Source organism: Mixophyes fleayi, chromosome 1, assembly GCF_038048845.1.
Source record: "Mixophyes fleayi isolate aMixFle1 chromosome 1, aMixFle1.hap1, whole genome shotgun sequence".
Lineage (NCBI taxonomy): Eukaryota > Metazoa > Chordata > Amphibia > Anura > Limnodynastidae > Mixophyes > Mixophyes fleayi.
This window is the reverse complement of record NC_134402.1, coordinates 372,293,654-372,312,617: the sequence shown is the minus strand read 5'-3', so window position 1 is coordinate 372,312,617 and position 18,964 is coordinate 372,293,654. Positions and strand designations below refer to the sequence as shown.

At 37.0% G+C, this 18,964-nt stretch overlaps 1 protein-coding gene across 3 annotated transcripts in view; it reads right to left on the bottom strand.

Annotated features, from left to right (window-relative positions):
• The window catches only part of ZNF608 (zinc finger protein 608), a 75,369-nt gene extending 58,005 nt beyond the window's left edge, over positions 1–17,364 (bottom strand). Inside the window, exons 1-3 of one of the 3 annotated variants that reach the window (XM_075178988.1) lie at positions 17,166–17,364; positions 15,205–15,474; positions 13,615–14,694 (exon numbers count right to left, since the gene is read on the bottom strand). In XM_075178988.1, the coding sequence (XP_075035089.1) occupies positions 13,615–14,481 (867 nt within the window). In that variant the 5' untranslated portion in view covers positions 14,482–14,694; positions 15,205–15,474; positions 17,166–17,364. Of the gene's footprint in view, positions 1–13,614; positions 14,695–15,204; positions 15,899–17,165 lie in introns of those variants that run through there. The other 2 variants (XM_075179006.1, XM_075178997.1) reach the window with 2 other exon arrangements.
• Positions 17,365–18,964: the final 1,600 nt, after the last annotated feature.

Sequence of the window (18,964 nt, the reverse complement as noted above, 5' to 3'; positions counted from 1 at the left end):
TTGTGTGAGTGTGTGTCTATATTAGGGAATTTAGACTGTAAGCTCCAATGGGGCAGGAACTGATGTGAATGAGTTCTCCGTACCGCGCTGCGGAATTAGTGGCGCTATATAAATAGATGATGATGATGATGAAATGTATATGTTAAAAATAAAAAGCTTACTTAATTTTTCAGCGGCTGTAAAATGTTCAGTCAGTCAAGCCAGCATGTTGAATTATTTTGTAATCCATTGGTCTAATAACTCATTACAAGCCAATTTATCACAAGCTTATGTATGTGTACTATTTCTATTGTCATCAGTCAGGTAATTCTTAAACTGTTACGCTTCACTACATAATTTACACCTGCAAATGTTCAGTAGCAACCACTTCATTCCAGTTAAAAATACACAACTTAGGACATATTTGCACTTAAACTGCTCTTGTCCAACAAGCCAGCATGGGGCTGGTCATTCACAGTGTGATTTAGGAATTGTAGTTGTATCACTACCACCTACTGAAAATTGTTTACTACTGTACTCCTCCCATAGTTAAAGCCCTGGGGGGCTGCTACTTGCAGCCATTTTTTTTTCCAAGGACTCCTCCATTCTTCTCACAAGAGATTGTGACCTGTGATTGGTCCTCCTGGTTGCATCCTCCAATTTTACAAATGGAAAAGATTTCCAATTCTCCATTACTGGACAGGGAGAGAAGCACATTAAAACACATACATCATTAGGTATTGCACCTTTTTTTAAAAAGAGTAATGAAAGCCATCTCAACGCCCATGTTTTAAAATAGATTACATTAAAATTATAGCAAACATTATCAAAATACAATTGTATTACAACAAACTAGAGCATCAATTCAGTTTGAAGGATTCTTGAAGACAAATCTACTCAACAAATTAATCCAATAGTTGGCGAACATTCCAATTTGAAATTTAACTAGTTTCCAGAGTTAGTACCATAACCACTCCCTCTTACATTTACCAGCAGAACCTCCATTTTCCTTGGACTTATTAAAGAACAGGAGCTCTCTAACTGGTCGTCACTGGACATTTTATGACCTGGGGTGCTACTAAAAGATAAAAATCCAAACATGAGTGTAATTCATTCATCTAAGCACAAAAAAAAAATCCTTTTTTCTACAAACAACATTGTCCTAGCCTGATCTGTAATGTGTGGTGCCTAAGAGATAAATCCATTAGGATTTTCTATCAAATGACTGAGCTGTCTAAGTTGGCTGTAATGTGTGTGGCCAAATTTGGTACATTTTATCTAAATGATCATATCTTACTTAACATGTTGCCACTAGTATACTTTGACATCATCAGGAGAAATTTCCTTAAAATCAGACCTCTTAGCTCCTGGGGAGTATAGCTTTAAATATAACATCTACAGATTATATTAGTGTAAAACCAGATTCTATCATTTTCCCCCACTCCCTAGACCTTTGCTGGTTCTATACAGCTCACTATCTTTAAATGGAGTCAGAGGGGATTGTTGGGAGGGAGGAAGAGAGACCAATCACAAGCAGACATCTCTTGATCTTCATGATAAAAATAGAGGGGGATGGTCCTTTCAGTGTATTTTGCAAGACTGCTGTTAGGGAAAGTTGTAGTAAAATATTGTCTTAGGTGATAGTGCAGCATTAGGAATGCCCATGTACAAATTTAAATAATCCTTTTTGGAATGAGTAGCGATAGGTATTAATTGATGAATGATAACTAGATCTTATTTTCTGAACCAAAATATAAATTTAACAAAAATTCTATTCCTTTGAAAAAGAAAGTACATATTTGCTCTTTTGATCAATTCACAGGAAAGGCTGTTAACTCTTAACACTAAGGGGGAATTCAATTCCCCCCAAAGTAGCACAGCGTTAAACCTATTACCATTATTACGGTAAATTTAACACGGCTTTCTGCTCGCAGCTCCCAAAAAGCCGGCATTGAAACTACTGTAGTAACGGTATTTAAGCGCACTATTACCGTAATAATGGTGATAGTGTGCAGGCCACGTCAGTAACGGGGACAATTGAATTCCACCCAAATTGTGGTATCTGGGCACTTATCTCCAATGATTTAAGAAAAAAGTTTGGAGTCCCTTTAAAATGCATTAAAATATATTTTATGTTCTACTTAAAAAGAACAAATTAAGGCAACACCCAACAACAGTTACCAGATTACCTCCTTAAATGTTCGGAGATGTGATGCATGCAATTAATTAAATCAATAACATCAAAATGACCATACTCCCATGAGGTAAAAATACTTTAGATTCAAACATGCGGCACAATTCTTTTATACTTGAATTATTAATTAATTATACAGTTTAATAATGTTAGGGGTAGGTCAGAACAAAAGCATTTTACTTCTTGTCAACGTCAGAAATGGAAACCAGGTTAGTCATTTAAAAAGCAGCTGGTTACTTTCAGGGAAAATAAACATGACTGATTCCACAACAATAAAAGAAAGCATAATAAAGAAATAAAATTATTATTTTTTTCTTTTTTTTAAACTTATATTTTTTTCTAGTTAAGTGCCTGCAAGTAACAAAAACAGCAGTTAGAATGTGGAAATTTCAGTCACATTTTACAACTAATTGGAAGCAGATTAGGATTCTGCCTCAGGGGAATGTTGTCAAACTAGGAACTGGAGCAAATGAAGAAAGAGGTGAAAGTATTGTGAAGAGCTGACAGATTTACAGTGCTCAAGGCAATAAACGGGTACTAGATGAAAATGAATATGCTTTACTGTAATGCATGCAGTTCTGTCAGTCACATCTAAGCAATAACAGCATATGACTAGGAAACAATGACTTTTAGCTCATAAAAAAAGGAGGGGACAAGGCTCAAGAGAAGACTCTGGCCTGCATGTTAAGCAAAATAAATTGTAATACAATACTGTGCAATGTTTAAACAAACTAGGGAAACAAAAAAACACAAGCAACACAATATTGAGTAATGGGTATATAGCAACATCTCTGCAATGTGTGAGTAAGAGAGAAAAAAAACAAAACCATGGAAAACATTGAGCAAAAAAAAAAAAAAAAAAATGTACTATGATACTTCATCATCATCAGCTATTTATATAGCGCCACTAATTCCACAGCGCTGTACAGAGAACTCACTCACATCAGTCCCTGGTCCACTGGAGCTTACAGTCTAAATTCCCTAACATACACACACAGAGACAGACACAGATAGACAGACAGACTATTAACCTACTAGTATGTTTTTGTGTGGGAGGAAACCGGAGCACCCGGAGGATACCCACGCAAACACAGGGAGAACATACAAACTCCACACAGATAAGGCCATGGTCGGGAATCAAACTCATGACCCCAGTGATGTAAGGCAGAAGTGCTAACCACTGAGCCACCCCATATGAAATACATGTAAAATGCACGTAGTGCTGAGAAGTAGGCAGAATTGTCAACTGCACAAAATATATATTAAAAAAAGTATGAATGCAGGAAGCTAGCAGAAACACATATTGTTTGTTATAGCCAGAGTTCATTCCAGATTTCTACATATACACAAGGGGGGGATTCAGGGCCATCTTAACAACATTATGGGCCCCCGGGCAAAGCAGTGCACTGGGGCCCCCACACACACACATATATATATATATATATATATATATATATATATATATATATATATATTATATATATAGATATAGAGATGTATAGAGATACATATATAGAGATAGAGATAGATAGCTGTACTTGCTCAGTGACCTTTTGAAGGTTTTTTTTTGCAGGTTTATTCTTTTGCAGGATTATTTATTCTAATTAAGAGCCCTGCCTCTGGGGCCCCCGGGCACCTGCCCATCGTACCCAATGGAAAAGATGGCCCTGGGGGGATTCAGTTGGCGTTATTACTGCCAACAGTAATGCGACCTGCACACTATTACTGTCACTACTGTAATAGTATAGTAATTTTCAATGCTGATTTTTGCTTCACAGTTCAGGGAGCCACAAGCAGAAATCCGGGTTACAATCACCGTATTAACAGTAATAGAGCGCAGGCCGTGTTACTTTCTGCAGTAACGCAGCCAATCGAATTCCCCCCAAAGTATCAATGTTCTGGGCAGGTACAAAATATTAATGCATAGCGTCTTCAGAATTCTTTATCTCTTGCTAAACCATAGGATGTGTTTGAGCCTCTTGATTAGCTGAGAGATCACATAACATATTTCACCTAGCTGACTGCAAGTGTGTGTGTGTGTGTGTGTGTGTGTCTTTCCAACAACCAGAGTGCAATCCACATCAATAGCACATTTATATATGTTGCGGAGGCCATATTAGCAGTAAGTACAAGGCATGAAAGCATAGGTACAATTATGAGCTGTTTTCTTGTATGGGATGCATAAACAACTACTGTGCAGTTAGGTTTTACTTTTAACCCTGTATTACAGATGCTCAACTAAGCAGAGGACTGCATAACACAGCCTTGCATTGCAATGTTAAATAACACTTAAAATATCCTTCATGACTTCTACTTGTAATCCTTTAAAAAGCTGCAACTGTTTTAAAGTACTCATTTTATTTACATCAGAGATAGAGCTGGCACGTAAATGAATCCCAGGCAGAACACACAACAAGAAAAGTGCTTCTACACTGCAGTTATAAGCCTATAATAAAGACCAGATTTGATAGCATTATCCATGTAGTGCGGTGAACCACACACAAACAGTTCTGTATGAAGAATGAGAAATGAAAGACCAAACCCTTCCAATTTAAACATCATTATTGCTTTTTAACCTGAGCCATCCAAAATTACCCAGCCAAAGAGGTAAAAGGAAATCCAAAAATAATTAATTTGGCCCAGGTGCTTGTTTTGAAAAATGAAACTACAAGTTGCTAAATAGAACCCAGCACTTAGTTAACCCCTTTTACAGGTTTACAACATGCTCTATAAATGTCATCATAGGGAGCAAGAGGTCATTGTACCTAAATGCTGCTAACACCTTATCATAATACACTTCAATTGCCAAGCTATTAAACTGGAAAATGTCATATTTCCAGAAACTCAGCTTTCAGTGACCAAACCAAATATTGTAATGTGCGCCTATGCCTCTCTGTGCGTATCAATATTACATCTGTAAGTTTAGTCTTGAAGAGAAAGTGGTTTCAAAGGTTTTTGAAATGATTTTCTTTGATGGGAAGCTATTTGATGGTTGAAAGGACATTTTTCAGAGAGACCTGGAGATCATTATGAAAGGTTAAAGTGTTCTGAAATCACACACACACACTATGATATTCACTAAAAGATTTTTTTTCAGTACATTCAATACAAAGTTCAGCTTCATCCTATTTTGTACAGTTTATTATTCACTGTTAATTTTATAAAAATTAAAGTTAATTTACATGTGTCTTGAAATTAAAACACATTATAGACATATAGGGGCATATTCAATTAGCTTTTCGGTTCGCGGTAACGCGCGTTACCGCAAAACCTGTGCAGTATTGCCGGTAATACGGTACCACAATAACGTGGATTTTCGTACGCAACCCTATACTTTATTGCGGTACCGTGGATTGACTTCGAGGGCCGTTCCGGCGCGATCCCGCGGACCGGAAAGCTAATTGAATATGCATATTCAATTGTCTGCGGGATTTTCAAACCCGCGGACCGCGCAAGATTACCGTTATTACGGTAATCCTGCGTGGAAAAACCGTTAATACGGTAATTTACTCGCTGAATTTCAGCTCGCAGCTCAGGGAGCCGCGAGCTGAAATCCAGCGAGAGATTACCGTATTAACGGTATTAGTTTTTCCGCGCTCCATCCCGCGGACAATTGAATACCTCCCATAGATTAATAATGAAATAGTTTAGTAAAATATTTTCTAACCGTAGGTTCAGTGCCATCTTAACAACATTATGGGCCCCCGGGCAAAGCAGTGCACTGGGGCTTCTATATATATATATATATATATATATATATATATATATATATATATATATATATATATATATATATATATATATATATATATATATATATATATATATATAGATAGAGAGAGAGAGAGAGAGAGAGAGAGATACAGATACAGTGACCCTTGAAGGTTTTTTTTGCAGGTTTTTTCTTTTGCAGGATTATTTATTCTAATTAAGAGCCCTGCCTATGGGGCACCATTGCCCGTGGGGCCCACGGGCATCTGCCCATCGTGCCCAATGGAAAAGATGGCCCTGCATAGGCTGGCCTAATTACCAGGCTTTAAAAGCCTGGAATCATTCCTATTTGATCCTACAATTTATGGCACATCTAGAGCTTTGGTTGTTCACATATCTCGGGAACAGATCACCAATTGAGCATTAGAACACATCAACCTGTGATGTGTGAATGTACCCAAAAGGTTGTAATAAGCTATCAGGATGTAATCAACCCGTAAAAAGGAACAGGGCTTAACGTATTTGAAATACATATGTGCACATACACTTGTAAATGTTTTTTAGCACACATCCATTGTGTAGTTTGTTCCTTCCAATGGCTTTCTACAGAAACTCTCCCTTTTGAGAAAATATTTTCTGCCACGTCCATAGGAACTCTGATCATAGAGCTGACCTAAGGCCTATGAGGAATACAGGCTCGGTTGGGACAGATCAGAGAATAGCTTGGGCAGATTTGGTCCATTATTTAAATTGTTGGGATTTATGGAATTACACTGCATACATTTGTGTGTATGGTTTCAATCAAATCATACAGTTGTGTAATAAAGAAGACGTTCAACAACATCATCTGCTTTTATGTTGAATGCAGTCTCTGCAAACAATAGAGATACTATCATTACCCTGTGCTACTGGCTCCACAGTGTAACAGGGTGTTTATACCTGGGTAGAGTTATGTCCCTGTATTCAAATGCAAAACATAACATTCCAATTACTTTAACTGCTAAATGAGGACTAAAGGTGCAATCAGCATTTTTATCCTCTAAATCATTCACAACACAGGAATGTACATAACACTGCTGGAGGTAAAAGTTTCTGCATAGCAAGACAGATCAACTAACAGAGAGTGGAATGTGCTCTGTATTCCCAGAATGACAAAACCACAGACACTTTACTGAACAGTCAAACACAAGATAGAGTTTGCAGCAATACTTAGAGTAACTGCCATGAACGATCGTCACTGTAACAGTGATATCAGCATACGTCACTTGGTAAGCTACAATCTAACCCTGGCAACACTCATCAATTGTGTGGACTAATTTTGCCTTTTTACACCAGGGTGTAAATGTGTTATGCTCCGTTTTTTTTCAAGTCGGCGACTTTGCAGCTAAAATGTAAAGCGCCGATGGCTTGTTGCCTTTACAAGCCATCGCCGCTTTAAATTTTAGCTGCAAAGTCGCCGATTTCCGGCGACTTGAAAAAAACGGAGCATAACACATTTACCCCCAGATTGGGTCAAATCTGTGACTTCTGTGTATTTCCATCACAGGTCAAAAATTAAAAATCTGATCACATTTTGTTTTTTAAAGGCCTGAAAACAATCAGCTGATGTATGTGTGCATACGCCCGACATCACTGTGTAGCCACCTCGGGGTACATATTCACAGATGGTTTAACATCAGCCTGAAAACGAAACCCAGTGCCAGCGTTTGACAAACACTGGAACAATATTTAGTTGTGCCAGACACTAAAGAGAACAAAGTATGGTCACGCATCATTGGCAGATATTAAAAACGCCCTATTCAAAATGGCTAACCAGACAGTGGCCACTAATGTGAAGAGTCACCAAAGAAGGTTTTCATTAAATAATTGCCTGAAACAAAGAAAGCCATCTCCATACAATAAATTGGAGCATTAGAATATATTGCAAACCGTGAAAGTATTAAAAATGAAATAAAAGAAGAAGTAATGACAACTGTTTAAAATTCACAAGAATTTCCTGAAAAACTAAAAATCTGCACAAAACAATATTAACTGTAAACAAGTCAATATTAAAATGTCATAGACACTGCAAATGTGATGAAATTGACCTACTAGAAAGATAATTGTTGTGTGTGCCTGTGTTTACAAGCGAATATACAGTTTTTGTATAAACCCATTAATACCTTGCATTACCCTTAGACATACTGTTCTACATTTGTTAAAAAAAAAAAACGGATTCCCTATTATAGCTATGTCAAAAGATCTGTTTTCCTCTTTTGTTATAGCTATGACAAACCCTCCCTGCAGCTTCACCATTAACATGTCTGTTGCCTGTCAGACCACTCAAAGATAATGTCATTTATCTCAGGGTGGCACAAGACCAGTCATTAGCCTCAATAAAAGACCTCAAACAAAGGCCAGATGATGTTTTCCTTTTCAGGGCTTGTATGCTGGCAGGTCACAGTTGTAATGGATGAATGACTAAAATTTAAGTCTGCAGAAAAAAAAACCTCAACAGGGGAAAAAAAAAAAAAGTGTGGAGAGACTTTAACATTTTTATTAAGCGATTTGCCACTTACCAGACCACAAACCTAAAACATTCATTTTCCCATTGAAAAGTTGACAGGACATTTACCACATATTTGTCATTTAAAAAAATAAATAAATAAAAAAGGTATCACAAACAGATTATGCTATTCAGAAATAAACGAAATGGGAAATTCCCTCACTGATGTGGTCTCCAATTGTAATAGTAGAACTATATGCAGGATCACAAAATAACCTAGGACAAAATCAAAGCCTTGTGTGGTTTAAACACAGCAGTGGAAATAAAAAGCAGATGGAACCTATGTAGTAGAATAACATTAACCATCACTGAATGCAGTTACCCTGTGGATATGGTCAAGACATTTACACACAAATGTAACTGATTATTCTGTGAACCATTAAGTATATGCCAACACTTTCTACTTCAGGGAAGAGAAGCAGTGGAACAAGTAAACTTTATCTTCATGTAAAGCTGGGTACACTACAGAATTTTCCACCAACTTTTTATGCTGATCGATTTTTACATGCAATCGATGGTCCAATCGCTCGGTCCATGGACTGCATACACACTAGCCTTGTTTTAGAAGATAAAGGGAAGAGCGGATTTCCCTTTAGCGACTTTTTACAGCCATGTTGTCGTGAGCAATGAATGCAATTTCGTACACATCGGTCAGAAGTTTATACACACTACACAACGGAAACGAGATTGGAACGAAAATATTAAACGGTACGACCAACCAAATGAGGCGACCATCGTCCATTTGGGCAGACTTTCGACCATCGTGTCACTACACACACTGACCCGACTTTTGAACGAGCGGTCGTATGTTGGCTGATTGAGCCGATTATTGGACGAAAACCGTGTAGTGTGTACTTAGCTTAATTTATAACTGTATTACAGAAAATCGAAAGTACGTCTATTTACCCATCCCACTCAGTGTTGAGACCATGATGTTTGAGACTTAGGCTGGGTACACACTACAGGTTTTTCAGCTAATTATCAGGCCAAACACCCGATAACCGTTTGGCCCGATGTCGCATTAGTGTGTATACTTACACGATGAGCGAGAGTTGTTCCAAAGTACCAATCACCGTTTTATTCGATTGGTCGTACGGTTACCAATTGGTCGTACGGTTTAAAAATCTCAATCCAATCACCTTCCGATCCTGCAGTGTGTACGCACTCACGATCTCCATAGAGTTTACAGAGTCATGATTTTTTCAGCCGACAGTTGAAGAGCACAGATCTAAGGCTAATCTTTTAAAACATCTATAGTGTGTACGCATGAATCGGCACTTTTTATTTTTCTTCAGTCATTAGTAAAAATCGTTGTAGCGATTAGTTGGCAAATTCTGTAGTGTGTACCCAGACTTAGCGCAATGTTTAGGTCACCAAATATCTGTGGTGTGAAAGGGATGATCCAAAATAAGCCAAATACAATCCCTCAATGGCGAATGACCTACACAACTTTTTTTTTTTTTAATGTATAATCAAGTCCCACACTGATTAGAGTAACTTATTATTTACTCATTTACTAATTCTAAAATGCATTAGCAGTGCCTGGAAACTAAGTGTCAAGATAAAGCGAAGGACACAGGATCAATGGTTATTTAAATTTATAGATGCGGTTAGTCAATGGTGAAAACAAGAAATTATTTTGACTATAATAACTTTGATCATCTAGTCATCTACCAAACTCAGCCACCAAATAATTAAATACACTTAGAATGAAACAACCAACTAAGAGTTTGAGCTGGGCTTATTGTTAGACACCCAAATTTAGCAGTGCCTTTAACTGCTAAATCCCTTATGTAGATTTAAGAACTAGCAGCTGTGAAGCCTCAATAGACTTTGTATTTCAATTATAGAGACTGACCTTTTTGACCCATTGCTTTAGTCTGAATAAACTACACCTTATGTGCAAGGAATTTAAAAGACAGGCAACAATAAATACCACCAACTCATTAATTAAGCTGTAGTTGGACACTCTAGAAACGTAAAATGATTAGTGGGCCAAAGCAACATTATATTACGTCTGACGAAAAGTCCTAACTGTTTTCGAAAGCTTGCAACTAAAATTTAATCAAAACGTTTTATAAGGTAACCCTGCACCTTGTTTATATTGGGTAATAAAGTACTGGAAGAAAAGTAAATTCTTTATGACTGCTAAAGATATAATATTACCTACTGAACTTTGTAACCTAACCCTTGACAAACATTGCTTTGGTCAATCAAATAAACAGAATAACAGAACTAAACGTAACCCTCATTGTTACTTCCTTTGACATAAAAAGTAGGTTTTATCAAACACTTTGTAAGCCGTAGTGTTTTAGTTGCTTTGAAGTAAGGATAAATGTTTCTTTAAGGGTACAATTAAATTCTAAACGGTCATCATTGCTTCATTTTTAGAAATGAAATGACCTACTTTTAGTAGAGGACTCTTAATGCACGCACAATTTAGTTTTTCTATGTACACCTTCCGAAACAGCAAGCAGGCACTTGCACCAGTTGTGCCAAATTCTAATCCAGAGGAAGTCTAGGTTTTCTTAATTGTTTTATTTTCTTATAAACCATTAACAATGATTTAGTGCCTTGTGCTATATATTTCAAATTTACATAAAAGCTATTAACACACAGTGAGTACAGTCTACAAATAGCAAGTTAAATCTAGACAGGTATGTGAAAAAAACAGTGTCAGTTTGTCTATTTTATCTGCCCATGTTAATATAATTTAAGCAGGAAACATTGACCTGCACTTGAAAAAAAATATTCTCCCCAAGATCCAGCATTTTTTTTTTTATATAAAGTGAGGTTTAAATTTTCATTTTGACTTCTTTAGTGAGACTGTCACAAAAGTATTTGAGAATTTATATTATTTATGTGATCTTAATGACTGCAAGCATTACAGTTTTATTATGTAAAGGTTTAAATGACGTCTGCTCACAATTTCCATTCAATGGAGCATATTTAGGAAAAAACAAAAAATGTTTATATATAAAAAAAATAAAAAAAAAATTATCCATAAATTGAATTATGAGGACATTTAAAAAAACAAAAAACAATAAATAAAATGTCCCCACTAGTCCAGATAGGCTTTTCTATTATACTTAGTTGGTAAATTATTATGGAAATTCAGATGGACAAGAAAAGAGATCACACAAACATCACTAGTTTAAAAGGAAATATTTGCTTAAGGCGGGCAAAGGAGGGGAGGGGAGGGGGTCTACAAAATGTTTTCTTGTAAAACACGATTTTACCCTTTCATTGCCAAATAACATTACAGAGATTGCCTGGTAATTGAATTTACTGTGGAGTTAATAGCTGCAGCCATAAAAACACAACAATGGATAAAAATATGATTCTCACACACATTTTATCTCTGAAGGAGCATTGTGAAAGGAATCATTAAGAGAAGCAGGGAAACCACAGCAGGCTAATCTTTGTTGCCATGACAGCAGCTTTTGAGATACTGAAATGTACAGATTGCCAGCTAAACAAAATTGTTGATTGTGAACATTTGGCTAGAAGATTAAAAGGCTAAAGGGGATAGAAAAGGGCAGTACCTCCCACATTCCAGGAAGCCACTAAATCCAATCGAAAAGACCTGACTTCTTAACCAGTGCTATTATAATCACTGGATTAGGGCAATTTATCTGGACTGTTAAGGCTGATTAAGAAACTGCACATTAAAGATTATTGACAGACAAAATACCTATGGTAAAAGAGCTAAAGTATAAACAAAAGGCTACAAATTTATTCAGTACATAGATTGTCGCTGTAAAATGTAATTATCTTTCTGAATCTCCCCAGGAGCACTGACTGTGACACACTTAATGTGCTATTTGTTAATACATCAAGAGGGTACATGACATAACCCTAGTGAGTCAGATTTCAAACACCAAAAGCAAAAGGTAAAATTTTAACAGAAATAAAAATGATGTCTAAAAACAAGAGAGAACATAAATAGCTCTTTAAATCGCATGCTGGGTTTTTCTTACTTACATCAATGCATTGCATCTGCCAATATCATACAGGCCACCACATAATTAAATAATTCTGATTAAAGTGTAGCTTATTAGTTGGCTTTTGTGTCAAAGGGGTTAAAACAATTGATTTTAACAATGGATACAGAATGCATGATTGCCACAGTACTTCATTCATGAAGGAGAAAGAATAGGGGGGGGGGACACATCACACACACAAACACACACAAGGGTTCAGCCTGTAGAATGCATTTGACCCTTAATTATCAATCAACAAAAGCACTGGTTCCCCAGAGAAACCTTACGCCCTCTGGATAACTGCTAGTAAATAACCTGCCTCAATGAGCAGCAAGAATAGCCATTCTCTATAACCAGTCCTAACATTTGATTTGCTCATGTGCTTTCAAGCTACTTAGCATTCACACAGTTCAAGACAGACTGGTTGAAATCAAAGGAGTGCCTGAAACAGTGCTGTCTTGCATTTCTTGAAACAGCTCTCTAGTTACACCCGTAGAAAAAAAGATAACGTAAAGACATTTTTTTTTCGCAGTGCAATAATATCTACTACTTCTCTGCCAGTGCAAGAGGATCCACTAATAACATCCCCCACCCTATGGGCAAACACAGCAGATTATTGTAACCATGTCATCTCTCACTGGTTGTTTATACTCTAGCCTGTTGTGCAAATAGAGCTGGCTGTGACAGGCAATAAGGATTATGGGGGAGGGGTAGAATAGTAGCTACATTAACACCAGATAAACACAGGAAACAATACAAGAGGAGGACAGAAAAAGGAAAAAAAAAGCTTGTTAAATAAAACCCAATGAATGTAAATAAGTAGGAGATAATTTGTAGACAAGTTAAAAGGTGAGAATCTGCTTGCTAAACAGTCAGGTCTGGTTAGTGTTTGAAAAAAAAAAACCCAGACAATAGCAGCCTCCAAAAATAAATAAGGCATAAAAGCAAAGACAGACATTATAAAATAAATAAAAAAATGGCAACATTTTTCTCCACCCAGAGAACACGCCGAACACTATGCAAAATAAACGTGGGAGGCTAACGAGATTAAAGTTTAACATACCTTTATATCTAAGGGAGTAGAAGTAACAAAGAGTAATCACCCCATAGCATAAATGCAATGTGTACAAACACAATCAAAGATAATAAAAGAAGTATCAATCAGATAAAAAAAATAAAATCTATTGAGCAGATTTTCTTACCTTTTCTGTTTTCAACTTTTTGCTTCGCCTGTGGCTTTCTTCTTCTTCATCTTCTTTTCTAGCCAATACAGAGTTCCCCATAATCCCTGAATCCACTGCACTCTTCGCCAACTCTCCTACAAGGCTATTGCCACAGTGAAAAGGGCTGCCATTCCCAGGGGCCTTTCCACCTCCAAATCCATACAAATGCACAACTGCTTGGTTATTGACCCCCGTGTTGGAATGCCCAAGGTCATACAATTTATTACTGTTGTCCTTTTTAGACTTTCCAGAATCCTTATCCCTCTTGGAGCCCCTGGTGCTTTGGCTTTTGCTTCCATTTCTTTCCTCTTTGACATTTTTTCCACAAGTAGTATTTGCAGTAAGGCCAACTCCATTAGTGTTGTGGCCCAGTGCTGCACTCATGCCAACTGAAGATGCGACCTCCCCAAGGCGTCCTGTCTCCTGCTGTCTTTTGCCAGGGCCACTGCTAATCTCAGGAATCCCATACAAAGATGCAGAAGGCAGTGACTTATTAACATCCTTAGAAGTTTTACTCCTTTTCACTTTTGATTTGCTAGTCTCTTTGTGGCTGTTCCCTTGGGGGCCAGATGGCTGCTGCACAGAAGCAAATTTGAGGCTGTCAGCTAATCTAGAGGAGGTAGAGTTAACTGGTCCACTGGATGCCAGGCAATGTCCACTGTCCTTGGAAGCACAGTTGCTGTTTGTCGGGTTGCTCATCTCAAATTTCTGTCTGTCCTTTTCCAAATCAGCATCCAAATCAATAATCAAATTTCCCACACCAATTTCCCAGTCATCACCACTGTCATAGGCATCAACAGCACTCGGATCCACACCTTTCCCTATAGTAGAAGTGCTCACTGACATCCTGAAGATAAAATGGGTGGTATTACATTCCTATGAACTTGTTTGGGGAGATAAGTGGACATTCGTTTATTTCTGTGGGTTGGTGTCCCAATTTTCCTAATAAAAAAAATAAAAATTCTAACGCAAATCCAATTGATTCCCAGGAAAAGTTACGTCTTTTGTCCTAGGTATTCCAATACCAGTCCAAATGTGACTTTAGCTGAAGTACTCCTCCTGTGGGGGAGGGGAAGATGAGCAGGGTTATACAACCACTTAAGTGAGACTGAAATATATTAAAGCCTTAAACATTTAATATATTTTACAACATTAGACAACACATGTTCGTTTTACAGAGCACAATATTTTCACTTGCAGCAGTGTAAAACAATATAAACAAAAAAACATTAAAAACACATTGTATCAAACATATCATGTGGTTGCAGCTAATGTATCAACTTAATTGCTATGTTGTCTTTTTTGAATATATAACAACTGGTATGAGGGGGGGGGGGAGCAAATTGCAGTGTGATCAGGCAGTAGAGAATTGCTAAGTGTGTTAAATATAGTATTACTGACTGCACAGGAAACTGATTAAGACATACACTTTAAGTGATCTGCACCAAGGTGGCCTCGGTGACCGCAAATCAGGCAGTGTTTGACAAAGATGAGTTAAAGGGATTTTTACAGGGACAAACGTTATGCCAACACCAGAGTGATTGTAACAAATAGAGACAAATGACTTACCTTTTTACTCCCGTTTTGTCATTTTTTTTTAAGTTAATAAGGCCACCAAGATAGAATCCGACAAACCATGTAATCTTTACCAGCTCGATTCCTCATTTTACTTAAATGCCAGGAACAATCAAGGTGAAAGCAAGTCAAGTATCCCGACCAAAAGGTAGTCATGGAATTTACAATATTCCTTGTTGGCAAAAACATAAAAATCTTTCCACTTTTTTTTTTTTCCTTTCTCGATAGTCTTCCCTCTTTCCAGTTTTACATCTGGGATTCACACTGAAGACAAAATCACACGGAGGGATTGTTTCACAATTTCATCCATGGAAAAAAAAAATGCCAAAAAATGGATGGGGGGGGGGGGGAGGGTGTCAAATTGTAGGTTTTATTTCAGTGCCACTACTTCAATCACGTCTTTCCTTTAAACATAGATTTCACAGCCATCCTGATCAGTTAAGTAATGATCCCTATGAACAAACCTACAGGCGTCCGGTTGTAACAAGACAGAATGTGCTAACATCGAGATAAATTAGTGAAAGGGAGAGAGAGAGAGAGGGGGGTGAAGAAAGAGAGAGAGGGAGAGAGAGAGAAAAAAAGAGGGACTGAAACTGTGGTCTGGATTCAGCTCTCTGCTTACTCAGGAAGTGGCATTTCCCACACCCTCCCCCCAACCACTAGTTTTCCTGACAGATCTGCTTTCTTGAAAAACACATGAAGAAAAAGGGAGGAGGGGGTGCTGGTTGGAACAGTGATGGATCTGTGATCTGATAAACCTATTATCAAAATATTTTTAAGTGTGATGTTCAATCTTCAGAGGGATGTTAACCTTATTCTCTGCACACTGTAATTTGTTTGTGCTGCTTCAGCAAGTCATTGTGGCTTTTAACTGTTTTATGCTCATGAAAACTACAGTTGCCATACTGACAAATATATTACATTACTGCTAGCTGGGGAAAAAAAAAAAGTAACTGTGGATTGTTATTCTGATGTCAGTCAACGCTACATTTAATTTTTCTTGGATGTTTTTCTTTTCCTGTGCCAGTGAAATGATCTCAGCGCATGCTTAGCATTTTTAATTAGCTGACATTCCCAGTTAAAAAGCTGTAATGAATTGTTGATGGATTGGAAGTTTACAGTGGTTTGTTAGAAATGGAAGAGGAGGCAGGGTGTGTGGGGGGAAGGGCAGCTAGCAACATGCATCTGAAAGCAGCTATTTTGTTGCGGCTCAAGCTCTTACATCACGTGAGGATCAAGAGCTCAACTGCTTGTCGCCAAGTGAGAACACAAAATGGGTGACAGGCAATATCAGGGAAATGCTCGTTCTTAACACAAGCGTCCCCTCTTTAGGTGCTGCTTCTCCTTCCTCCCCTAACACAACTCTCACTCGTGAATGTAAAACAGTTCTCTCTGCAGCTGTACATCTGTGTCAGGGAAAAATGATCAGACAACGTGCTATGCATGCACAGAATATGGGCTGTATGTATATATATATATATATATATATATATATATATATATATATATATATATATGTGTATATATATATATATAATCTCATACATCAAAGCCAAATGTTTAATGCATCTTAAATGTGCCAGTAAAGCTCCCTTTAGGAAATAAGGAAGACATATAAACAGAAGATTTAATCCTTGGAAAAACACTGCACTAAAATAGCCTTTGAAATGTTAATTGCAGATAAGCTCTATGTATGGATTGTATTAATGAAACCGTTTTATAGGTTTTAATATGAGGTTTGACGAGAGGAGGAAAAGTCTTAATCCTGCTAGTGTGGGTGCATTGAGTATATAATACAATAAGAGCTGCACCCAGGCTATATTGTAGATAACACAATGTATTATATTCAGATCTATGGTAGTGGTGTGGAGTTTGCTTCCCATAACCCCAGGGTAGCCTGTATTAAATACCCTGAGTGTTCCACTGAGAATGTGTGTGAGGAGCTGCACACTCACCCTTTTATTCCTCAGAGCTCAGTTTGATCTAAAACAAACAGCTTCATAGTTCTTTTACTGGACGAGTTAACAGTTCAGAATAAATCACTTGACACGGCGTTGCACACATCTGTACTCACGATCTGAATAGAATCAAGATGACCTTTGCTTCTAATTGCATCAATGTTTTATGCTGCTGCCGAGGGGGGGTTTATACACATATTTGTTCATGTTTCTTCCTGTTTGTACATTCTAGGTACAGAGAGTTTATACAATAGCTTCTATTTAATGATCAATAACACAGCTCACTAGGCGAGCAGCAGAAATAGGAGAAACCAGAACTGAATAAGAGAGGAGAGAATTGAACAGTATTTCTACCTGATAGGACTGTTCTTTGTTCCTAATGCCCTTTCTTATGTGGCCAATCAGAGTCGAGCATTTGTGGAACTCGGCTCCCTGATTGGCTGTGTCTTTCTTTAGCTAGAGTGGGGGAGGCTAAAAGGAGAAGCCAGCAAGCAGTTACACGGCATGTGGCAGGGAAAAAATTACCCTAGCAATAAACACATGTTCCTAACTGAATTATGAGCAGTGTAAAATACAAACCTGCTCTGCAGAAAGGGATTGTCTGTCAGAATACAGCTCTGACTGTGGAAAATGAATTGAAAAACAACAACTTCCATTTACTGTATATATTTGGCATCCAAATAAAACAAGAGTTGATGTCTATTTACTAAAGGGTGATTGCAAGAATACAGTAAATATATAAGTTTAAATAAATATATATGAATACATCTACATAGAAATGTAATATATTAAATACGCACATAAGTGAACTTGGCAAACACTGCAGCATACATATACAGTAATTAAGCGTATCAAACACATAGAACTTAGCATGTTATTATAGTTTTATGTTTTAGTACTATATACCTGTTTAGCATTGTGTGGCTTTAATACTGAGTCGTAAAACTATGCAAGTTGTTTTTTCCAATGAAAATTGTAAAAATGAAACGTCAATAAAGCTGCTAGTAAAAAAAAAGTTTCAAATACATTAAAAAATATTTTGATAAAATGTAAAAAAAAAAAAAATCTACAGTGTATGGCCTTGATCCTGTGGTTCAGGTACCTGCCATAACACCCGCATTGTAATGCAAAGCATGTCTGACTGAATTTAAAAGCAGATTAGTGACTTCTCACAGTGATGGAGATTAACATTCAACCTAATTTTCTGTTTTACATTATTACATGCAATCTAGTTGGATCTGATTTTATTTGTTCATAACAGTTGTTCTGGAGCCTACACATTCTACAGTGGTTGACCTGACTTGATTTCACACCATCTTTGACCAGGTTTATCCTTGTAAATATGATACAGATATTGATATAATATTTAGACATATTTTGATGATGCATATTTTCAGATAACATTTTTCTTATGACCACTCTGTTCAAAGTAAACTTATGCTAATAAAAGAAGCATGCAACAATAAGTAAATGTATCCCAACATATTGATACACACAACATGGTTTCTTAGCGAGTTAAACATAGAAGCTACATATAGATATCCTCCATCTTAGATTTTGCTTTGCCAATTATGTTTATGATTAATTTGCAAATTTGTGATTGGTATCAAATTACAGTCTTACATAAACAACTTTATATTCTAAAAATGATAATACTGACATTTATAGATGTATTTCACTAGAGCATGTTACCAAGTGTAGGTTGATTTTGGTACATAGAGAGATTTTTTTTCATAGCTGCAGAATTCTGTAGTTTAATGAGAGAATTATGGTGGCCTCTGAGCAGTAGACGGGGG